We start from the raw sequence: 20,108 nt of genomic DNA on the forward strand, positions 1-20,108 counted from the left end.
TCTTATCTTATCTTATCTTATCTTATCTTATCTTATCTTATCTTATCTTATCTTATCTTATCTTATCTTATCTTATCTTATCTTATCTTATCTTAGTTGCAATGCAAAAACACCAAAGTGTCACTAAATTGAGATTGTGAAAGCATTTCAGTTTTCATTTCTTAGTTTTATGTTACTATAAAATGTATTTCTGGGGACAGTGCAAGGTCATTTTGATATGCCAAAGAAAGTTTAAAAAAAAGAGTTAATTTCTAATAATTGTGAGCTGTAGCCTTAGTCTCAAATTTTGGTGCAGCTGCATCACAAGAAACTGACCGATGGTGTGGGAAGTAATTTGCATTAGTCAAAAAATTCAGTTTCTACTATTGTAACACTCCTCTAATCCAGCTTGTTTCTGTGCTTCATAATTGAAAAACACTTATCCCTATCATCAACTCATAATCCTTGATTATTTCTTCCCCCAAGGCTTCAGCAAAGCACAGTGCCTTTGCCCGGTAGCTGGACATATCACGACAATGAGGGGGAGCAAAACAGGAAGGATCAGCTCAGTGTAGGCGGGGTCAACAAGGTGACCGTGGTGATGAGTAAAAGCTCAGATCGCCTGTCCCCCATGATGAAGGAGACGAGATCCAAGTTTAAGAAGTCACAGAGCATAGACGAGATTGACATTGGCTCCTACAAGGTCTACAGGTAGATATTGTTCTGATTCTTCTTAAAGAAAGCTCAAGCTCGATTGCAGCTACTGAAGTTGATTTCTAATGATGCCACGTTCCTCTGCAGCATTCCCATGGACAGCTATAGTTCATCCATTGAGCAGCAAACTAGTTTGGACCGTCCAGAGCTCCCCGGTTCTATGGAGCAGACCAACATGTCACGGTCACAGTCTGCCCCCATGTTAGATGAGGAGATGGGATACCCCGGACACGGATCTGGCGACCAAAACCAGAGACAGAACCAAAAACCTGCCATCCCACAAAAGGCTTACCACTTTGACCACAACTACAACCCGCAGGTTCGATGGAGTTGTGAACCATTGGTAGCGCTCATATATTACGTTTTTAGACATACACAATAAAACTAAAATAATCTGATTGAAACCAAACAATACAAAGTTAAACAAACAATTCTGTTCTTACCAATCAGGTGACCATGGATCGCCGGGTCCCTCCCCCTTTCCCAAACACACCAGATTATGTCAACCACTCATCGAAGGCTTTGGAGTACCTCAACCAACCAGGGAAGACACTACCCAAAGAGCTAGTGAGCCCTCGGTATCGTGCATATCCACCCTTGGAGATGTTTTCTTTCCCCCAGTCGCCAATCAACCAAGATGGTCCGCCCAGCCAGCAGCAGCAGCCAATCCCAAGTCAGCGCTCCAGACCAGGATTTCTAAGAAGAGCGGACTCACTGGTGAGCTCTACGGAGCTCGCCTTGTTCAGACGGGTTCATGAAGCTCAGCAGGAGGCGCTCCAAGAGTCTCAGTACAGACAACAGGTAAGCACAACAAAACAAGTAATGCTCATATTCCATAAATGGATGTGATTTTCCCTTTCATGTACTTTATTGAAATGTAAAGTAAATCATAGAAATGTGTTTCTTTCAAACACTGTTTATTCCCTAAGACCCAAAGTTAGTTTTTGTTAAGGCTCTACTTGAAAGTCATCCCCATCCCCATGCATTTATTTGAGGCCAGGATGAAAGCTCATACTTTTGTTTTTTTTAACTCCCACTCACTTCCCATCTGTGACCCTCAGGTGGATCCCCCTCTTTATGGCCGGGCTGTCTACTCCACTCCCATGGAGCACTCCGCGATGAGTAATATGGCCGACAACCAGAGTCAGATGCTGCACAACAAGAGAAACGGTCGTTATGACGACGACTACCCCACTTACCAGGAGCAGAAGAAGCCCATGATTGGTTATCCAACCAAGAGCCTGACTCAGCGGCGTCCCCTGTCTGCCAGAAGTTACAGCACCGAGACCTACGGAGCATCTCAGGTACACTGTTTGTCTGTGTGTTTATGTTTCTACTTAACTGAGCCCTTTAAAAAGAGGCAGTATTAAAGTGAAAGAGTCATGTTACAGTTATAACATAATGGCTCTAACTAACAGTTATTTTCCTTACAGGCAAATCTGCCAGTTTCTTTTTGTTCACTTAAGTATCACTTGCCTTCTTTAAAGATGCCTTAAAACAATAACAGGGGCAGATCACCATTTTCAAAATCCCATCCTGACATTTTCAAATATCTTGTTTTGTGTGGTCAGCAGTCAAAAGCCACAGTGATTCAGTTACAACACAGGAACACAGCAGAATAATCTGCCCTGCTTTTAATATGCCTGCTTTTATGTCGTCTCTTTGAGGATGCAGAATTATAGCTTTGTTTCACTTCCATTTTCCTATAGGTACCCAGGTTCAGGTTTTTGTAGTAGCGAACTAAGAGGCATAGCACTGGTGTCCTTTGCCTCAGTCGTATCTCTGAAGGCGATCCCTCGTCCATAAATAATCCCTTCAGGCTATTCTGGGTTTGCCTCAAGTTAGACTTTCCCAAATTAGTCACAGTGAAGTGTCCAGCAGCATACTGATTAGATGTGCAGATCACTTCATCTGGCACCTTTCAACAAGAAGAAGCTGGGCATGGGAATGAACGTAAGGGCTTACATAGAGCGCTTGTGGCCGCTGTCTTTTCCCTGCCATCATTAGCCAACACTCAAAACTGAAGGTTGGAAAACACACCAGCTGTTACACAAAGAGCCTCACCTTTAGGCAGCTGGTGTAATGCTTGCATCGCTGTTGTGTTATCTTCGTTCACATGTGCCATGTGACCCAATCACATTGATCGCTATTAGTAATATTTCCAGCTTTGCTAAACAGCAGCAGTATCACTCAGTTGATCAGACCACCTATTGATCCAGACTGAAATATAACAGCTGCCGGTTGGATCACCTTTCAAAGTAATTCCGTCTGTCCATCGATCCACTTATCCACTCACACATGTACACACACATACACCCAAAGACACCTTTAAAGCAGATAGCGATTAGTCTCAGAAGTACTGTGTTTTTAGTGATAATTTCTTATGGGTCATACTGGGACTGGAAGCTGTCCCAGCTGTAATTGGGTGAGGGGCAGGGCACACCTTGGATAGGTTGCCAGTCCATCGCAAATCGATGCTAAACTAAGAAAGCAAACAGTGAGACTATTATACATTAAATGTTTTGCATTGAGTTTTGAGTCCTTCCTGCTTTTTAGTACACGTAAAGTAACAATTGACACAAAAACCTATCTGTACACACTCACAGAGCTAGTAACATGCTGTAGGGTTGATACTGATTTAAACAACTGACCAACACTGTCTTTCCTTTTGTGATTGCAAGTGGTTGGCAGAATAAAACAGCAGTTTAAGTGTTCTAGTCCTTCTGAGGAACATCCAGTGGTACTAGTCTGTTGTTTATTTAAGTCCTTAAACCACTTTGTGGGAGTGAAACAAGCTGTAAGCATCATAAATAGCATTACATATGTTATTTAATACCTAAAAAACACTCATTTGTAGCCACTTGATAAACTGACACTTGGTCTCCGTCTTGCATTTAGCTTTTTATCCACAAAATGTTCCAATATGGGCACTTGTTAATTATGAACCTTGTACATTTTTATGTTTAAATATTAACTCCCTTGTGTTCAGGCACGTCCGGTGTCCGCCCGTCCCACCATGGCCGCCCTGCTAGAGAAGATGCCACCTGACTACACCCTGGCAACCTGCCCCGAGAAGCCACCCGATGACACCATCAAAGTAAGACCTGTTGTACCCCAGAAACCTGAAGACATCACCTCCAAGATGCCTGCCGACTGGAGGCAACAGCTACTCAGGCACATAGAGGCGAAACGACTGGACAGGGTATGTCAGTGCAGTGCACACACACGTAAGAGAGAAACACGCGTACACATAGAAAGCATTCGGAAGCCCTCCCTGTGTGTATTTGTGCAAGTCTGTGTTGTAAGGTTAACCAGATTCATGTCTGGCTTCATGTGTTTCCACTTCACACCGTCACTCTGTCAGCCTGACCAACCACAAACTCACTACGACAGACAGCGCAGTAAATTCTGTATTGTGATAAATATTTTGTCGTGTCCTCAAATCGTCTTTCTTTTTGTGAACAAATAAAAGTCAGCAGGATCGTCTCCATATTAGGATTTTAATGGCGCTGAAAAAAAACTGTATTTTCACCTTTTTGTTTGTTTTGCACAATCACATGTTAAGGATCGTGCAATAGTATCACTGCAAAGGAGTAACATTTAGGAAAATACTTTCGTGACAGCTCAGTTATACTTTAGATTGATAAATAAAAAGCTACAGACTCGAAGTGCAGCTTAAACTGTCTAAAGGCAAAGTAATCCAATCAAATTCTCACATTTTGAGCACTGAGGATGGATTGAGCTGTTGAATGGTGTTTTCTGGATTTCTATCTTTCTTTGGCCTCCAGTTTTATACTTACCTGCAAACATGGGAGTGCTATCAGTCCTTTCATCTAACTCCCAGCAAGAAAGCGAATGAGCCTATTTTTGAAAATGTCAAACTAATTACTGAGAAGCAGTACCTCAGCAGACAGGACAATCAGACATGCTAGGGAGGAGGTCTGGAGCGTGCAGTTATGAAAAAAAGATAAAAACCTGCAGAATCTAAACAATATGATCCACCAAACCCATCACACGGTGCCTGATGCATCATCAAAAATGAAGTCTTTTGGTTATAGGTTTGGTTTAATTGTTTGTCAGACATGTTACGCGACAGCTAATCTAAAAGCCTTACATACAAATGTTGGAATGAACTGATCCACCTGTTGTTGCCTGTATGACGCACTGTTCTGTGTGTATTGACCGATCACTAGCTAACATTTCTCTGTGCTTTCAGCAGCTCTGCACTCTTGTTGTTGTTGCTGTTGTTGTATCTGTTATTATCAGTGTTATTGTTGTTTGTTTGTTTGTGGAGCTCACAGTGTGTTGTCGCCATGCTACAGCCCGCTGTGTTGGCTCCGCCCCTTCCTCCTCCTCCCCCCCCTCCCCACATTCACCCATGTCGTGTGATGTTGTCTTCTCCAATCAGAGTGGTGTCCTAAAGCACAACACGCTCACGCTGGGCATGCTCTGTCAGGGCGGGGGTCACGGCCAGGGGCGCAGCAGCACTTTGAACTTTAACCTTTACAATAACACTAAGCATGAGCCCTCTGCTGGCCGCTGGCTGCCACTACCTCCACCTCCGTCTGCTAACGCTGTGAGTATCCCTCCAAGAACAATGTTACTGATGCTTACAGTATATGATTAAAGACAACTTCAGCTACTCCCTCTTTACATTCTCGCCGCTAATACAAACTATTATTTAAACAAAACAATGACCATGCAAACTATTTTAGTCACTGTTATATGTTCCCTGTCTTCAACCCAACAATAAGAATTGGAGAAAGCCATTAAAATCCCGTGGGTTTTTTTGTTTTTTTTCTCAGCATGACTTGAAATCATTCAGTGCCCAGTGTGGCAGCCTGGTGGTGGCTTGTTTTAAAGGATTTAAAACTTGAAATATGTCACTTACCATAACAACAAACAGAAACTTGTTTTTCCTTTCTTGCAGCAGTCACAGTCTGTCTGTCAAATTTTGTCTGACACATGTTAGGCATTCCTCATTTACAGCGTTTTCAATCATCTTAGGCCAGCTTAGCTGTTACCAGCTTTTAATATCGCTGTCATTTCTCCACGAAGTGGCACTAAACTCTGGAAAACAAACAGATTACTACTCAGGTTTTTTTTCCAGGGATAAACCAATATATTGTTTCAATATCACATCAGCCTTATGAAGCTGACATCTTCTGAATGTAGTGCCCATTGATTTTCTGATAATCATTAATTATCGGTTTTGGACTGGTTTAGAGGCCCAGAGGAAGGGCAGAATGACTTTAACTCTCTAAGGTCTGACTCATGAGTGCTAGGTGATAGCCTAGCACTCATGAGTCTATATTTACTCTATATTTTGGAGACAGATAGAATTGACTCTTTTAAAAAAAACAGGGGGGGGGCTATAGTTAGGGTTGGAGCCATCGCTGATGATGTCTTAGAAGGTGAAAACAAGTACTTTTTTTAAAGACACATTCTTTGTTTCTTTGCAACAGCAAAAAAAAAAACCCAATATAAACTATAAACATCAGTATCTGAAATGGCAATAGACTAAATTGCTATTTCAAACTTTTTAAAGTTGCAGTCGCTATTTCTGTGAATATCTCAGTGGTTTGATGTGGGCACGGCTCATTTAGGCTTCAGTCACACAGGCCTGGGGACCAGATGGTGACAATCTAGCAACCACCAGTTGGTCACTAAGAAAAACTGTGTATTCTGCAGTCACTTCTCGAGTATTTGTAGGAGGTTGCTGCCAGTCACTGGTTGAAATAGGTTGCAGGTTGCCATCGTTTGCCAGCAGTTTATATGGAAGATGGTGATTTGTCTGCAAAAGTAGTACAACTGGGGAAAAGTGCTACACAAAATGGAAATGGAGTATAAGTAAAATTAACGCCTGTTGAAATGTGTTACTTTTATTTTGAAGGGCATTTTACTTAGACTCCATTGGCATTTTGTGTTACACTTTTTCAAGGTTTTTTCTGAAAAACTCCTCTCATTTAAGCGGGTTTTTAGGGGGGCTTTTGGTGTGGAAAAAAGGGGGAATCATAAAAACAATCTGTTCACGTTGAGCACGATATCACAGGTTTTATCACCGCCTAACATGACTTCATCTCGAAGGAGAAAAATCTGTTCCAGCTCTGTTCATTCTTCCAACTGAATCTCAGATGAGCTGTCTGAAACTCCAGGAGATAATAGGAAGACATGACTGGGGTAGCTAGAGTTTAATGTTCATTGTCAGTAATGACCACTTTGTCTCTTTCAGACCCCGTCTCAGCAGGGTGGCGTGCTGGACAATGACCAGGAGGGGGTGTCAGGAAGCAACCAGTGGGCTCCCTATTCACTAGGCAGGAGGGACGTCCCACCTGACAACCTGTTAAAAAAGGTGAGATCTGTTCACATCTCAGTGAAGCATCTCATCTCTGTTTTTATGCTGAGCATCTTCTCAGTGATAAAGATAACTATTTGTGCAATTACTCTTAATCACACGTTACATATATTCCCGCTCTCCTTCCACAGAGCGCCCATTCCCATAACCCTTCCCATCAATCACACAACACCATGATCGTCACTTCCTCTTCCTCCTCCTCGGCCACTACACCTCATCGTGTGGTGGGTCAGCAGGGCTACGATGGGATGATGAACAAAGGAGGCCAATACAACCAAGGGATGCAGCTGTCAGTGGTTCCGTCTGGGGGGCCGGGACAGTACCAAGGCAACATGTCCCAGGGTATTGGCAATAAAATCCTTTTATTTCTATTTATAAATCTTCACAAGGAGACTATTTTAAGCAAGAATGTAGAAATCTTGATTAGCAGCAGTAATCCATGGGCCTCACATTAACAGCATGTACACATATCTATTTTAGAAGCTTTGTTTTAGAGTTAGATGCTACCAGCCTGTTTTTCTCCATACAGCCCCTGGACAGGCCTACCCCAGCGGTGGTCTGCCTATGGCTCTGTCCCAATCCGGAAACCAACCCCAGTACAACCCCCATACCTCTCACACCTCCCATCAGCCCGCTACCAATCCTCAGTACCATGTCAACCAGGGCATGGGCCATAGCAACCAGGTCGTTATGACCACCCACACCAACCCACGGCCTCAGAGCGCTCGCTGCCTGTTGCAGACTAAAGGCCAGAAGAGCACGGATGGTTTTCAGGAGCAGGTATCTGTCTGTCTGTCTGTTCATGTGTCTGCCTGCACCAACCGCACCAAAAGCAATATTGGAGGTCTTTTCAAAAATGGGCTCTTCTAATATTACTATATACAGTATTACTTATACTACTATTACGTATGCAGTATAGGGGAAGGGATATTTCTGTAGCAGTAAATGTGAATGCTTTGATGGAATAAATATGCTCCTGCATGTAGGGTTACCTCTCAGTAACTAATTTCAGCTTTGTTTAGCTCTATCTTTACTGGAAAAATAGTTCCCCTTAATCTCCATGATCCGCTGTTTGGTAACTAACCCGCAAACTAATCTCTCATAGAGTGATTAGTGCTTGTTTACATCAGTTTCATTAATAGGAGGACATGGAGGGTTCAGATTAGATGCTCAGTTTCGCAAGGAGAATTTATTGATACCAGATATAACCATAGTTACCAGAGTTACAGTTTCACAGTAGCACTCACTCTGTTAATAAAAAGAAAGCTAGACTTTGCCCCTGTGGCATCACACAGTGGTTTTTTGGAGTTCTGTGTTGAAGCTTGATGATTACGGCGCCATCCTTCGCCACCTTTCTTTGGATGAAACCAAAAGGGTGGAACACTAACTTATCAGCTAACACTAGTTAGTGTTCTCTCACAGACTAGCTAGGTTTATTTAAAGATTTGATGTGTACATCATACAAATACCTACTAGAGGCTGCTAGTTTGTGCTAATTACAATTAAAAACAAGATGCTGAAATATTAATTTACAGATTTACAGACTTGGATGGGCTGACCAGAACCAAAAACCAAGTCTAGATGTGTAGCTTTTGACAGGCTGTAAACATGTTTTTTTTTTTCTGATATAAACTAGGCCAACATTGGAATCCATGGGGAATTTACTCACTTTTGGAGCCAGCCTCAACTGGCCATTTGGGAAATTGCAATTTTCCCGCCCGTACAAGATTAACTTTTAAACTGCAGACCTTGCTTTGCTCTTGGATTAGACCAATACAAGGCAGCAGTCAACTAAAGGGGGGAAATCTTGAGATATCTCATGCTTCTAAATGCAATTTTAGCCACTTGACTGCAACAGCCTGGGCTGAAACATTTTAAAAAGTGACAGAGATGGGATTAAATTAGATTAGACATTTCAAAGCATGAGATTAGAGTGCCAGTTGAGGTGGGAACCTGAAGATCTAAACAAAAAGCAAAGATCTCTGTGCCTCAGCTGTTGCTCCATAAAAGACCTCCAATACAGCATAGGTGCCAAAACATATTGCCCGTCACACACGAGCGCACTTCCACATGTTGTCTGGTCACTGTCTGTCTGTGCGGTGATTTTTCACAACTTTGTATTTCACTTTCAGTTGTTGTCTTGTCTTTTCTTTTCTTTTCTTCCTGTATCTCTCCCTCCTCTCTCTGTAGCTGTGCGTGAGAATAGAGAAGAACCCTGGTCTTGGTTTCAGTATCTCTGGTGGCATCAGTGGCCAGGGGAACCCCTTCAAACCCTCCGACATGGTACGACCTGACCCGGCCTGCCAGCCAATCGCAGCCTCCCCGGTTTTACCTCAGAGTTGCCATGGAAACTGCTGCTTGTTACTGCAGTGTTTTCTTTCTCTGTCTGTTTGTCTGTCTGTGGGGCAACCGCTTAACGTGGTTAGCTGTGGGTGTGTTTGAGTGCATAATGTTACATGTAGGGCTGTGCTATTAATTTGGTAAAGAAACACTAAGGTGTGATTGGGGGTGTTTCCAAAACTAAACCTGAGCATTGTTAGACTCACTAGTGATTATGATACTTGAGTCTGACATACTTTAATTTTAGGGTTGTTTTGATGTGATCTAAATACCTTCACAGCATCCAGGGCAAAGCTCCTTGTTTGGTTGGTCAGCAAACTTTAAACAGCTATGTCCACATGCATGCAAATATAAGATAAGCCAAACTCTCTTATCATTCCTACTTCTGAGTCTGACAGTGTCTGTCAGTGTATGCCAGGACAGAGAGCCTGTTGGGGTTGCAGCTCCCCAAGGCCTGCAGCACATGGCAGTCTGTCCTAGAAACACACTGCTGCAGTCAGTCTAAAGGAGCGATGCTGCTCGTGGTGCTCTGACTGCTATTTTGGGAAAGCTGCTCAGTTCTGGGACACCGTGGGTGATTTCAGATGTTCACCACTTTGATCTAAGGACAGGGTTATATGACAGATTTTGACTGACTGTTATTCTGAGCAACAGAGGAGACGACTGCCCTATAAATAGAAAGTACACAGAAAGAGTGCTTTCCATTGCACCCTTGCAACAAACGGGGAAGTTTCTTCTGAGTCGGGAGTAGACTGATTATGTGGAAACTGTCAGTTCATCATTTTAGTTTTTGAAGCAGACAACTGGTGAAACAGTTGCTGACTCGTGCAGTTATTTTAATACTCCCTCCTCTGCTTGTATCCATAGGTCTTGCACTAGCTGCAGTTTGTACATTATTAATGCCGCGTTACACGGGCAGAAAATGGAGTCAATGCAGATGAACATTTTGTCAGAGGAATACGAGATAAGGTTACGTTATCTATCCAGTTAGTGTGGAGCAGTGGGCATTGTGGAACACTTGGTGACGTTTCACTTTAGAACCGAACGCTTGCTTTTACCATACATACTGTGGCGTCCGGCGAATGGCGAAAGTGGACGTGTCAGTCAGTCACTGCTCATCTGCTGGATATTCGCAGTGATTCCCACTGAATCGTCAGCATGTATGGTTCAAAGGAAATGTTCTAAAGTGAAATATTGATTTAGATGTCCCCTGTGTCATGTTATATAGACTGTATGTCTGCTTTATCTAACTAACCCACAGGGTCACATGGAGGGAGCAGATGGAGGATATTTGTCTGCTGTCAAAGTTACAGTGCCGGGATACAACCGCAACTGTTACAAGCATCCTCCTCTGAATCCTTGTTCTCGCTGTTGTTTCATTCACACGTGAGAGGCATCAAGCGGAAGCCATTAACGGGTGCTTCGGAGTTTTATCAGTGGTAGTCACCTCGGGCGTCAATTTGTCACCAAATTCAACTCAAACTAGAAGCAGATGCCTTTGATTATTCTTTGAATCTCTTTTCTGGCCTATTCGTGAGAGTGTATCTGTTTGTCATCTGATGTGTTTGCAGCTATTTTTGGTTAAAGCCAGTGTTAGCTTTCAGATGAACTCGAGGTGAAAGAGTTAACAAGGGCTGTATGTTTGAAAACAGCTTGACTACTAAATTATACATCTGTGGTTTTGGATCCCCAGAGCCTACTACAGCTGTGGCTATTCCACAGGGCTGTGGCTCCCCCTGGTGGACAGCTTGTTATTTGCACTCGTGCTTTGATGGGTCTGGGACATGCCCACATGTCCAGGTGAATCACAGATGGTACAGTAGGAAATTGGTATCAAAACCACCAAATATAACACAACTATACAAAATAATTAAATCTATATTTGCTTTTAACTCTTTACCTAACAGAAAAAAATACCTTCTTTAAAAATTTAGCTTTATCTGTCTCTGTTTTTTGCAGAGAAACAGAATAATCTCCAGGCTAGATCTCCAAATAATTGAAAGTTTACAAAATATACCTCTTTAAGTACCGCTCTCATGTACCTGATGATAATTTTTTCCTCTTTCAAAAATCTATCAGTCATCAACAGGTGTCTAAAAAGAAGCAATGATGATAATAGCCTCGATGTTGGACTTACAGGACTCACTGAGGCCCTCTAAGCCACTGGGCCAGTTTTACGTCTGCCTAATTAGGACTCGGCAAGCAGAGACAGGGAATTAGTTCATGTATCGAACGGATTGGGATCTGGGCTTTGATCTTTGAGCTTCTCAGGGTCGGTTTAAGAACAGAAGACTGAAGGTTTTAAGGATCAGAACACGGATTTTATTATGTTTTCTTTTTGTTAAATCTGGGTCAGGAACATTTGAAAATCCAATTTTCTGTCCCCTCTGTTGTTAGATGTACTGTTGTTGCGCACTGAGCTGCTGAGATACAAACACATGTTACATGTTTAAAGGAAAAGTCTAAAATCCCCGTGTGAAACATTACTAATATTGTTCCCGATTGTGTAGAAGGTTTTTTAGGAGATGGAAGGATTTTGCAAGATGCTGCAGCTCTGTGTGCAACTGCTCTGTTGTGTGTAAATGTTTAATTGGTGTGACTAATGCTACACAGTTTTAGCCCCTACTAAACTTTTTTGTAAAGTACAGTGAGCTTCATATTAGATCAGAAAGGCCACGCTGTCGTACCCGTTCGAGGTGCCGACGCCGTAAAGAATGGACACAAATAACGGCGTCGTACACAGCATTTTGCAGGCAAAATGAAACCAGTTTGTATCCTGGTGAAGAAATTATTTTATCTGTATATGCATGCATGAGGCTCACTGTATACTAAATGTCACTGTTTTCACGTGGAGTCACTGAACTAACCCTTCCCCTGTGGAATTGTTTAACATGCAATATATGTGTTTGTTCTTGCATTCTCTCTCACAGACTGTAGTATGTAGGTGCTGCTGCACTCTCACTACTACACGTCCTATTTGTCACCTCTCTATGGCAAATATATCCGTGTGTTCAACACAACCTGTTGAACCGTGTTGAGTCGATACAGGTGCATTGTCCTACACTTTCTGTGTCCAAAAACATCTTTCAGCTCTCGGTGAAAAGATGTTGGTGTTTTTACAATCTCTGCCTTGGGTTATTGAGGGAAAATATGGGGGATGAATTTTTCTTCTGCCCTGCCCGCGACCTACTTCCTTCCCATAGTGAGAAACCCATCCCACGTCTACTCTTCTTCCCATAATCTTTAAATATTTACTGTATATATTTATATATTTATATATATGCCAAGTCTATATCGTTAAAAAGAGCTGCTAAATCTTTTTTGTCTCTTCGGGAGGGCTTTATCACCCAGTGTTTGTAAATTTTAAGAGAGCCGCTAATCTGAAGGAAACACAAGCACCTTACAACATAACAGTTTCAGTGTCAAAATATGTATGCAGTATTTGCATGCCTTTCCAAATTGTGAACAAAGAGAATGCTTTGATGAACTGGCCATATATTTAAAAGTGATTTATTTATTTATTTATTTATTGGGAGGGTTGGATATTGAGTTGAGAATGAGAAGGCAAAGATTCTAAACCATCGTGTCCCTGTGTTGTCCTAACGGTGTATCATTTTGACTTATAGGGTATCTTTGTTACTAGGGTACAGCATGACGGGCCTGCCGCCTCCGCCCTGCAGCCCGGAGACAAGATACTGCAGGTAACACCCGCTCACTCGCCATCACATAGACATCACAAACATCCACATCTTGTCCCTTCCATTCCCAGCCCCACCCTTTTTTCTTTTCTTATTAAACTGTGAGGTGAAAAGCAAGGGTGCAGTCATCCTACTGAATCTTTATGTTAACTGTAGATTGTGTGTGTGTGTGTGTGTGTGTGTGTGTGTGTGTGTGTGTGTGTGTGTGTGTGTGTGTGTGTAAGGCTTTCCTGCTAAATATTCTACCTGTATGTGTGTGTGTGCGTGCGTGCCACCTCAAAATATCAAGCACCACCCCCCACATACACCCGTGCGCCTTTGAGCCAAAGATCACAGTCAGATTTAAGTAGCTTTTAGCAATGTGTCATTTGTTATTCATTGCTGTAATGACAATGGGAAAAGCTGAAATTGCAGTAAAAGTTACAAATGGAGCACATGTAATCTCATAAAAACAGCTGAACTGACTTCTAATTTACACGGATAAACAAAACTGACAGGCACCTGAACCTGTCACTGGAGATCATCCTAAAGCCAATTACAAAGAGCATTTAAATCCCATAAAATGTAGAACAGTTGAACTGGACATCTTATACACAGGATAAAGGTAGGGTAATTGCAGATATACAGGTTCGCCATTGTATTTTTTCAAGCGTGGGAAATAAATAAAATGGCACAGGAGATTTTTACAAATGGAAAAAAAAAACCCTCTTTTTGCTTTAAATAGCTATTGGTTGGTATTTCCTACAAAGGTGCAGTGTTAGTTTTGTTCACTTGTGAAATGCCATCAGAGCACAGAATGTTGGGAGGAGGGTATTGAATCACACAAATGTGATCTACTAAGACGTACAGCTTAGTTTTCTGCAAATTGCACTGAATTTAGCACCAAAAGGAAGCATGTCAATTTTGGACCCTGTGTGGCTGTGATAGTTGCTGTTAGAAGTGTTAATTTGTTTAATGGGAAGGGGAGAGGTTATCAGAACAAGTGTGTAATTTGCGTAGGCACACGGTTTAAAGCTTTGACTTTGTCCTGCAGCTCTTCACTGAGTCCTCACCGTGAATGTTTAATATTTCTGGTCCTCACTGAAACTGGTGTTTTAATGAAACAGAGCAGAATTGAAATGAGCCAAACTTAATGTGTAGGGAGAATCCCAGTATGAGGGGTATGCACACTTTTTAAAGGCTGTGAAGTTAGTTTTTCCAGTGAACACTGTTTCTTTTGTTAGTCCCATTTCTACAGAGAGGTTGATATACAATTAAAGTGTGTTGGGTGTCTGCTCTTCCAGCAGTTTGCCTGCAATGAACTATTTTTTCTTTTTTTTTACTGATCTGTGGTTTTACATCCATTACCAACCAAATTTAAAGGGCTGTCAAAATACAGCTTCTGGAGCTCAAACAGATCTGAAGTGTGTTAGATTAATGTCTCAGTGCAACCTTGCAGTAAAAAGCACCTTGAGGCAACCGTTGTTGTGGTTTGTTGCTATATAAATAAAATTGAATTCAATTGAGTATCTTCAGCCTCACACAGAAAAAGAAGTAATGCGCACATTTGCGAATGCGATAAACAGCGACTTCATTAACACGTGGATGGGTCAGGATCGGATGATAAATAATCTTTGTGCTCTACTACACATTGTAAAGGTCAGCTTCCTGCATGTTCGCTGGATGAATTCTGCTTTACATTATGTGGTCTGCAACCCAGACAACCCAGAGAATGCCCGTCCTTATAGTTTCCTCCCGTATAACTTTAATGTTTCACTAATCCTTACATAACGCCCAGTGAAGCAGTGAAAACTCACTGTTTGACCACAGTTATTTACTGAACTCCAGAAGCAGGATGTGAGAAAAAAGCCTGAATATCAGGTACAATATATGTGGCTTGTGATGATTTCTAATTAAGTCAATAAACGTCCATGTTTTAGGACTAGCGACCACTTTTTTTTTTTTTTTTTTTTTTTTGTGTCCCGTTTGGATCTTTAGCCATCAGAATTGTTGTCTTAAGGCCAAGAAAGATGCCAAGCGGATTTATTTTACCAAGTGGATCATCATGGTCTTGCCATATTGGTCCATTTGATTGACCTTTATTATAATTATGAATTTATTTTATTTTCAGTTGCTACAAACAGGACAGACATGACTGGGGGATAGGACAGGGAGAAAGAATGAAAGAAAGAGAGGGAGAGAAAGAAAAACAGAGGGGAGAAGAGACGGTGAGAAGGGGGGGAAGAAAAAAACAAACAAAAAAACAAAACACCTGGATCACCTGTATGGAGAAAAAAAACAGAAGAGAAAGCAAACAGCAAAGAGCAACATAATAAAAAAAAACGGCACCATCACAATAAACTAGCTAGCAGTAGATATCAGTAGATACTAAATAATAAACGATATTGTGCAGCACGCAAGATAGACAGCGCGCAATGTGCTTTGAGGCAGCAGCCAAGAAACTAGCGACCACTTGAATAAACAATTTCAATGATCAGTAGAAATCCATGGGTTACGTCTTCACATTATTAGAAAGCTGTTCTTAATATAAAATAGCTTCAGCCGAGGCCTTAGATTTGAAAGCACCTGAACACAGCAGCTGGGTTATTTTTTTTAAATGTATTTTTACCCATGAACACAATCTAACATGGTTTCATTTGAAGTAAATATGAGTAAAACGATGTAAGTACGCAAGTACAAGTTATTTGGATTGATGTGCCTCGCAGCAATGTTTTCCCCATCAGCCAAATAATAATTGAACATCCGCCTCCCATGTAAAGCAGTCCAATTGAATCAATAAACAGTAAACAGCAACAGTAGAAATCTCACTCTCGCGCCACGCTACACGCATTTTATTGAGATGGATTGAGGTCAAAATAAGACGTCAGTGCTTTATGGTAATAGCTCAGCCTCCCTCACCCCCCATGTGCCATTCCTTTCATGTTTCCCTCTCTCCTCCCCCTTCATCTTCTTTCCACAGACTTACAGTGTAGCTGGATGAATTCATGTGAAAGCCCTTTTTTGTCTTTACCCCTTCTCTCTCTCTCTCTCTCTCTCTCTCTTTCTCTCTCTCTACAGCATGACTGTGTAGCTCCTCCTCTTCTCTCTCTTTTTCCCAACAGTGATGTGTTACTGAGATAATGATGGCAGTGACCCTCCATCCTTCCACAAAACACTCACACATAGACATGTGTATGGGAAACTTAAACGAGCCGCAGCACATATACCTCTATACACACGTGCACCCACACACATGCTGTTGACTGTGCTGCGTGTTTGCCTTGCAGGCTAATGGACATAGTTTTTTACACATGGAGCACGAGACAGCCGTCTCTCTGCTGAAGAGTTTCCCGCGGACGGTGGACTTGATGGTTCTGAGAGACAGCAGCACGCGCTAAAATAGTTTTTAAAAACAAACAAAACAAATACAGCAACGCTTCTCTACTCTGCTCATCGCCATCCCACGCCATCCCACCTGCCCTCCTCTGGAGGTTTATGGAACTGAAAATTGAGCCACATTTTCCCCCCTTTTTTTGTTGTTTTTTTAAAACATTTTTAAGGGAACAGTCAGACATTTATTTGCCTATTGCTGGACCAAAGGCAAATACCAGTGCCAAATGTACCATAGGAAACATATCGGCTCTTCTGTCTACCGGCGGTCAGCGATCTGATCTGATCGACGGCTGGACTAACCGCAAGAGGACTATACACTTTAAAGTTCCTACAGGGCTGCTGCAGTTTGGATTTTGTGGTTGGTTTGTGATTTAAGCTGCCATCTGAGCGGTCAGTCTGAGTAGTTTTTGTCGGTTAGTTAGATTTTGGGATATTTTTCTTTCTTTTCTCCACTGCCGTCCATTGTGAATTTAAAGTATTTTGTTTGGTGTAGCACATGGTTCGCTTTCCTTGTTCTTCACAGCTTTATTGTTTCTTTCGCATCTTCCGTCTTTTACCCCACTTTTCAGTCCTTTTTCTATCACCGTCTTTGATTTTCATACTCCTCCGATATATTTTTTGTTCTGTTCTGCAGGTTATTGCCTCCACTGTACAGAAATTGAAACTTAAGACTCTGCCTTGTGTACATACATAGAGATTCAGCTTGTTAGAACTCTCCTTGGGGCCTGAGCAGACAGCTCTTAAAAGTTTATGATTCTTATGATTATTGTTGATAAACTATATTCTCAATTCCCTCCTGTGGAAATACAGGGGTCGTTTCTTCAAATGGTTTTCTAAAGAGTATATCACCGTTTTATCTGTATAGAAAACACTTTTCATAGTTCATCACTGCTACTTGTTTTTTTTTCTTTTCTCTTAAAAAAAGCTGTTGCTTGCACAGCTGTGCTGAAAGGAGCTAAAGCAATATTTCTGAGGCTCGGCCCATTGAGCTTTTCAGCAGAGCCTTACTTGTCCTGCAGTGCCATCTATTGAGCAAGTCATGCTAATGTTTACACACACTGCCATGCACATAAACTAACAGGCAAATACACACATTAAATTACACATATCTATTCTCTGCAATGTTGCATAATGCATCCCTCATTTTAGAATATCATTTCCATTATAAAACTGGTCCATTAATATTAACGGTGCCATCTTTTTAAAGTCCTGTCTTATGTTGTGCAGTGATGTCACATCCCTTTTTAAGGTGTTTATAAAGTCACAGCATGCTTTTACATCACTGGACACTGACAGATAGCCATTTTCTGTTGGCTTCTGGACGTCTCTACTCTCTAGAAGACTCTAGACGTATTAAAGCACTAAGTGCTGCTTGTTGATCTGTGCCATATGCAGCCTCCTCGGCTGTATTTACAACAATATCAGAGCTTTACCTCTTTGTGGCCCAGCACACACTAAAATCAAATACGTGGCTTCAATGAGCCGGTAAGCTGTTCTATAGTCGTTGACCCGGCTTCAGCATCTCCTCTGCTGAAGTCTCCTGACCTTCGGCCTTCCTGTGGAAAGCAGTGTGAGACACTAATGCTCCTACAAGCATCTGCAAGGTTTCATTTTAGGAGGATAAATCAGATATCGTCTCTTTTTTTGACAATCGGGGAAACATCTGATTTGTGTCACATGTGCTTTCGGTTACACATGAATTGTAAAAGGTGGTGCTGATTGATACTCGGCATACACGGAAGGCTTGCTGAATTTGCTGGTAAATGCTCAAACTATTTAAAAGAGCAGGGAAAATGAAAGTTACGGTGGACCTGATGGGTCAACAGTACTGCAATTTAAGAAAACATCTGCAAACAGAAAAATGCTACAAAAGGTCACAAAAGAAAAAACCTTGGAAAAACACAATGGAAGTGTATTAGGGGAGATAATAATGTGACAGAACCAAAACATGCGAAGGGTTGCACCGACACACGCTTAAACGAAGTGGAGGATTCTTGTGAGGGGAAAACAAATGCAAGGTACTGTGTGTTTAAATCGCATAATAACATAAATATATGTTTGCTATTAGCCGATCACTGTTAGCTTCTCACGTCGGCAGCTGTTCCGTCATGCTATTGTGTCCCCAAAACACTTCCGTTGTGTTTTGTGAGGGTTTTTTTGTTTTTTTGTTTGATTTTTAGCTTTTGCAGCCTAATTCCATTTGCCAAAGTTTCCTAAAATTGCAGTACATTTGACCTCTCAGGGCCACCGTAGCAATAGACTCTATGTAAAAAAGCAAAAAGAGGGAAAAAAAACAAAACACCAAAACAGAGATTGAAAGCCTTTGCTCTGTAGTCTGACTTTTATAGTCACGCTTGAGAAGATATACTGACTAAAATACAGAGTCTCTTTTTGTCTTTATGTAAATGCACCATGGGTCTTGAAGGCATTTCATGGCAGTGAGTTTTGTTCTGTTCTGCATAACATCTGATGTTTCATCCGGAGCGAACCATCCTTCACTGTCCTTTTGATTTCACTTGACAGGTACCCTTTTTGTGCCAACTCTCCAAATACGATTTCCATCACTTTGTCAATAGGAGACACAACACGGCACAGTTTAATCATGTGGTTAGGAGATTTAACCACAGGTACCTACCCCGACCCTATTCAGAGTTTGAAATATCAAAGATATTGTGATGAGAACAGAGTAAAAGGTTTGATAATATAATTATTTTTTACTACATGTTTCAGGTAATTCTTTCTAAATATATTGATATACCTTAGCTTTGCTCAAAAATTGTGATATTTTATAATGACACTTATAACAAAGTTATGGATGGAAGTACGCACAGTATGACTTGGAGACCTACACATGTACTATCCAAAACTGTATAAAATGTATTTCTACTGTAATTGTGAATTTGTGTTATACAAATATATATTATATATATGTATATGACTATTTAAAAAAAATTCAGTCATTTTCTATGTGTTTAAACTGCTAAAAGAGCTGAACAAATGAGGGCGGTGTCACTGTACATAGCTGTGAATGAAATCCAATTTAAAAATGACTCATATTGATTGTGAATGTACTCATGCTTTCTGCAGTACCTACACCTACCCAACTTGAATGCTGCTTCTTCTGTTGTGTGACAAAAAGTACTTTGACCTCCGAAGAGAGAAACGCTGTCGAGTTTATAAGTTGGACAAATTTTAGTGACGATTTAACAGAAACTATTTATTTCTTTATTTATTTGCACATGCAAGTTGAAATCCTTCCAGTTTTAAGTTTGAGTATTAATGCGGAGAAATGTAATTGCCGAAGTATATATAATATATATCATGTGTTTAGAATGCATTTTGCAGACGCTATCTGTACATACTATTTAAGATACAGTTTTTACAAAAAATAATATATGTATAAAATTGAAAAAATGCTGTGCAGCGATTATACTGGAGCCATTTTGGGCTTTGGGACGTACCATTTTTTCAGTATATAAGAAGTGTTTTGAATAATGTACTAAAGTCTCTATTGTACAAATAATAAAAATGTCACTATTGGTAATATGGGCTTCTCCTGGTGCACTGAGCTGTTTTTAGGAGGGTGGAGGAATAAAACAACACTTTTCTTTCCATATTTATGCGTAAGGAAAAGGGGAGGCAGGAGAAAG

At 41.2% G+C, this 20,108-nt stretch overlaps 1 protein-coding gene across 1 annotated transcript in view; it reads left to right on the forward strand.

Annotated features, from left to right (window-relative positions):
- lrrc7 (leucine rich repeat containing 7) overlaps positions 1 to 20,002 on the forward strand; it is an 88,523-nt gene extending 68,521 nt beyond the window's left edge. Inside the window, exons 20-31 of the mRNA XM_042220703.1 lie at positions 466 to 690; positions 781 to 1,036; positions 1,144 to 1,494; positions 1,755 to 1,997; positions 3,683 to 3,895; positions 5,102 to 5,269; positions 6,926 to 7,045; positions 7,180 to 7,390; positions 7,578 to 7,828; positions 9,239 to 9,331; positions 13,015 to 13,089; positions 16,353 to 20,002. Of these exons, the coding sequence (XP_042076637.1) occupies positions 466 to 690; positions 781 to 1,036; positions 1,144 to 1,494; positions 1,755 to 1,997; positions 3,683 to 3,895; positions 5,102 to 5,269; positions 6,926 to 7,045; positions 7,180 to 7,390; positions 7,578 to 7,828; positions 9,239 to 9,331; positions 13,015 to 13,089; positions 16,353 to 16,463 (2,317 nt within the window). The 3' untranslated portion in view covers positions 16,464 to 20,002. The remainder of the gene's footprint in view (positions 1 to 465; positions 691 to 780; positions 1,037 to 1,143; positions 1,495 to 1,754; positions 1,998 to 3,682; positions 3,896 to 5,101; positions 5,270 to 6,925; positions 7,046 to 7,179; positions 7,391 to 7,577; positions 7,829 to 9,238; positions 9,332 to 13,014; positions 13,090 to 16,352) is intronic.
- The last annotated feature ends 106 nt before the right edge of the window (positions 20,003 to 20,108 follow it).

This window comes from Haplochromis burtoni, unplaced genomic scaffold (assembly GCF_018398535.1).
Source record: "Haplochromis burtoni strain Fernald_Lab_line unplaced genomic scaffold, NCSU_Asbu1 Contig_53, whole genome shotgun sequence".
Taxonomy (NCBI): domain Eukaryota; kingdom Metazoa; phylum Chordata; class Actinopteri; order Cichliformes; family Cichlidae; genus Haplochromis; species Haplochromis burtoni.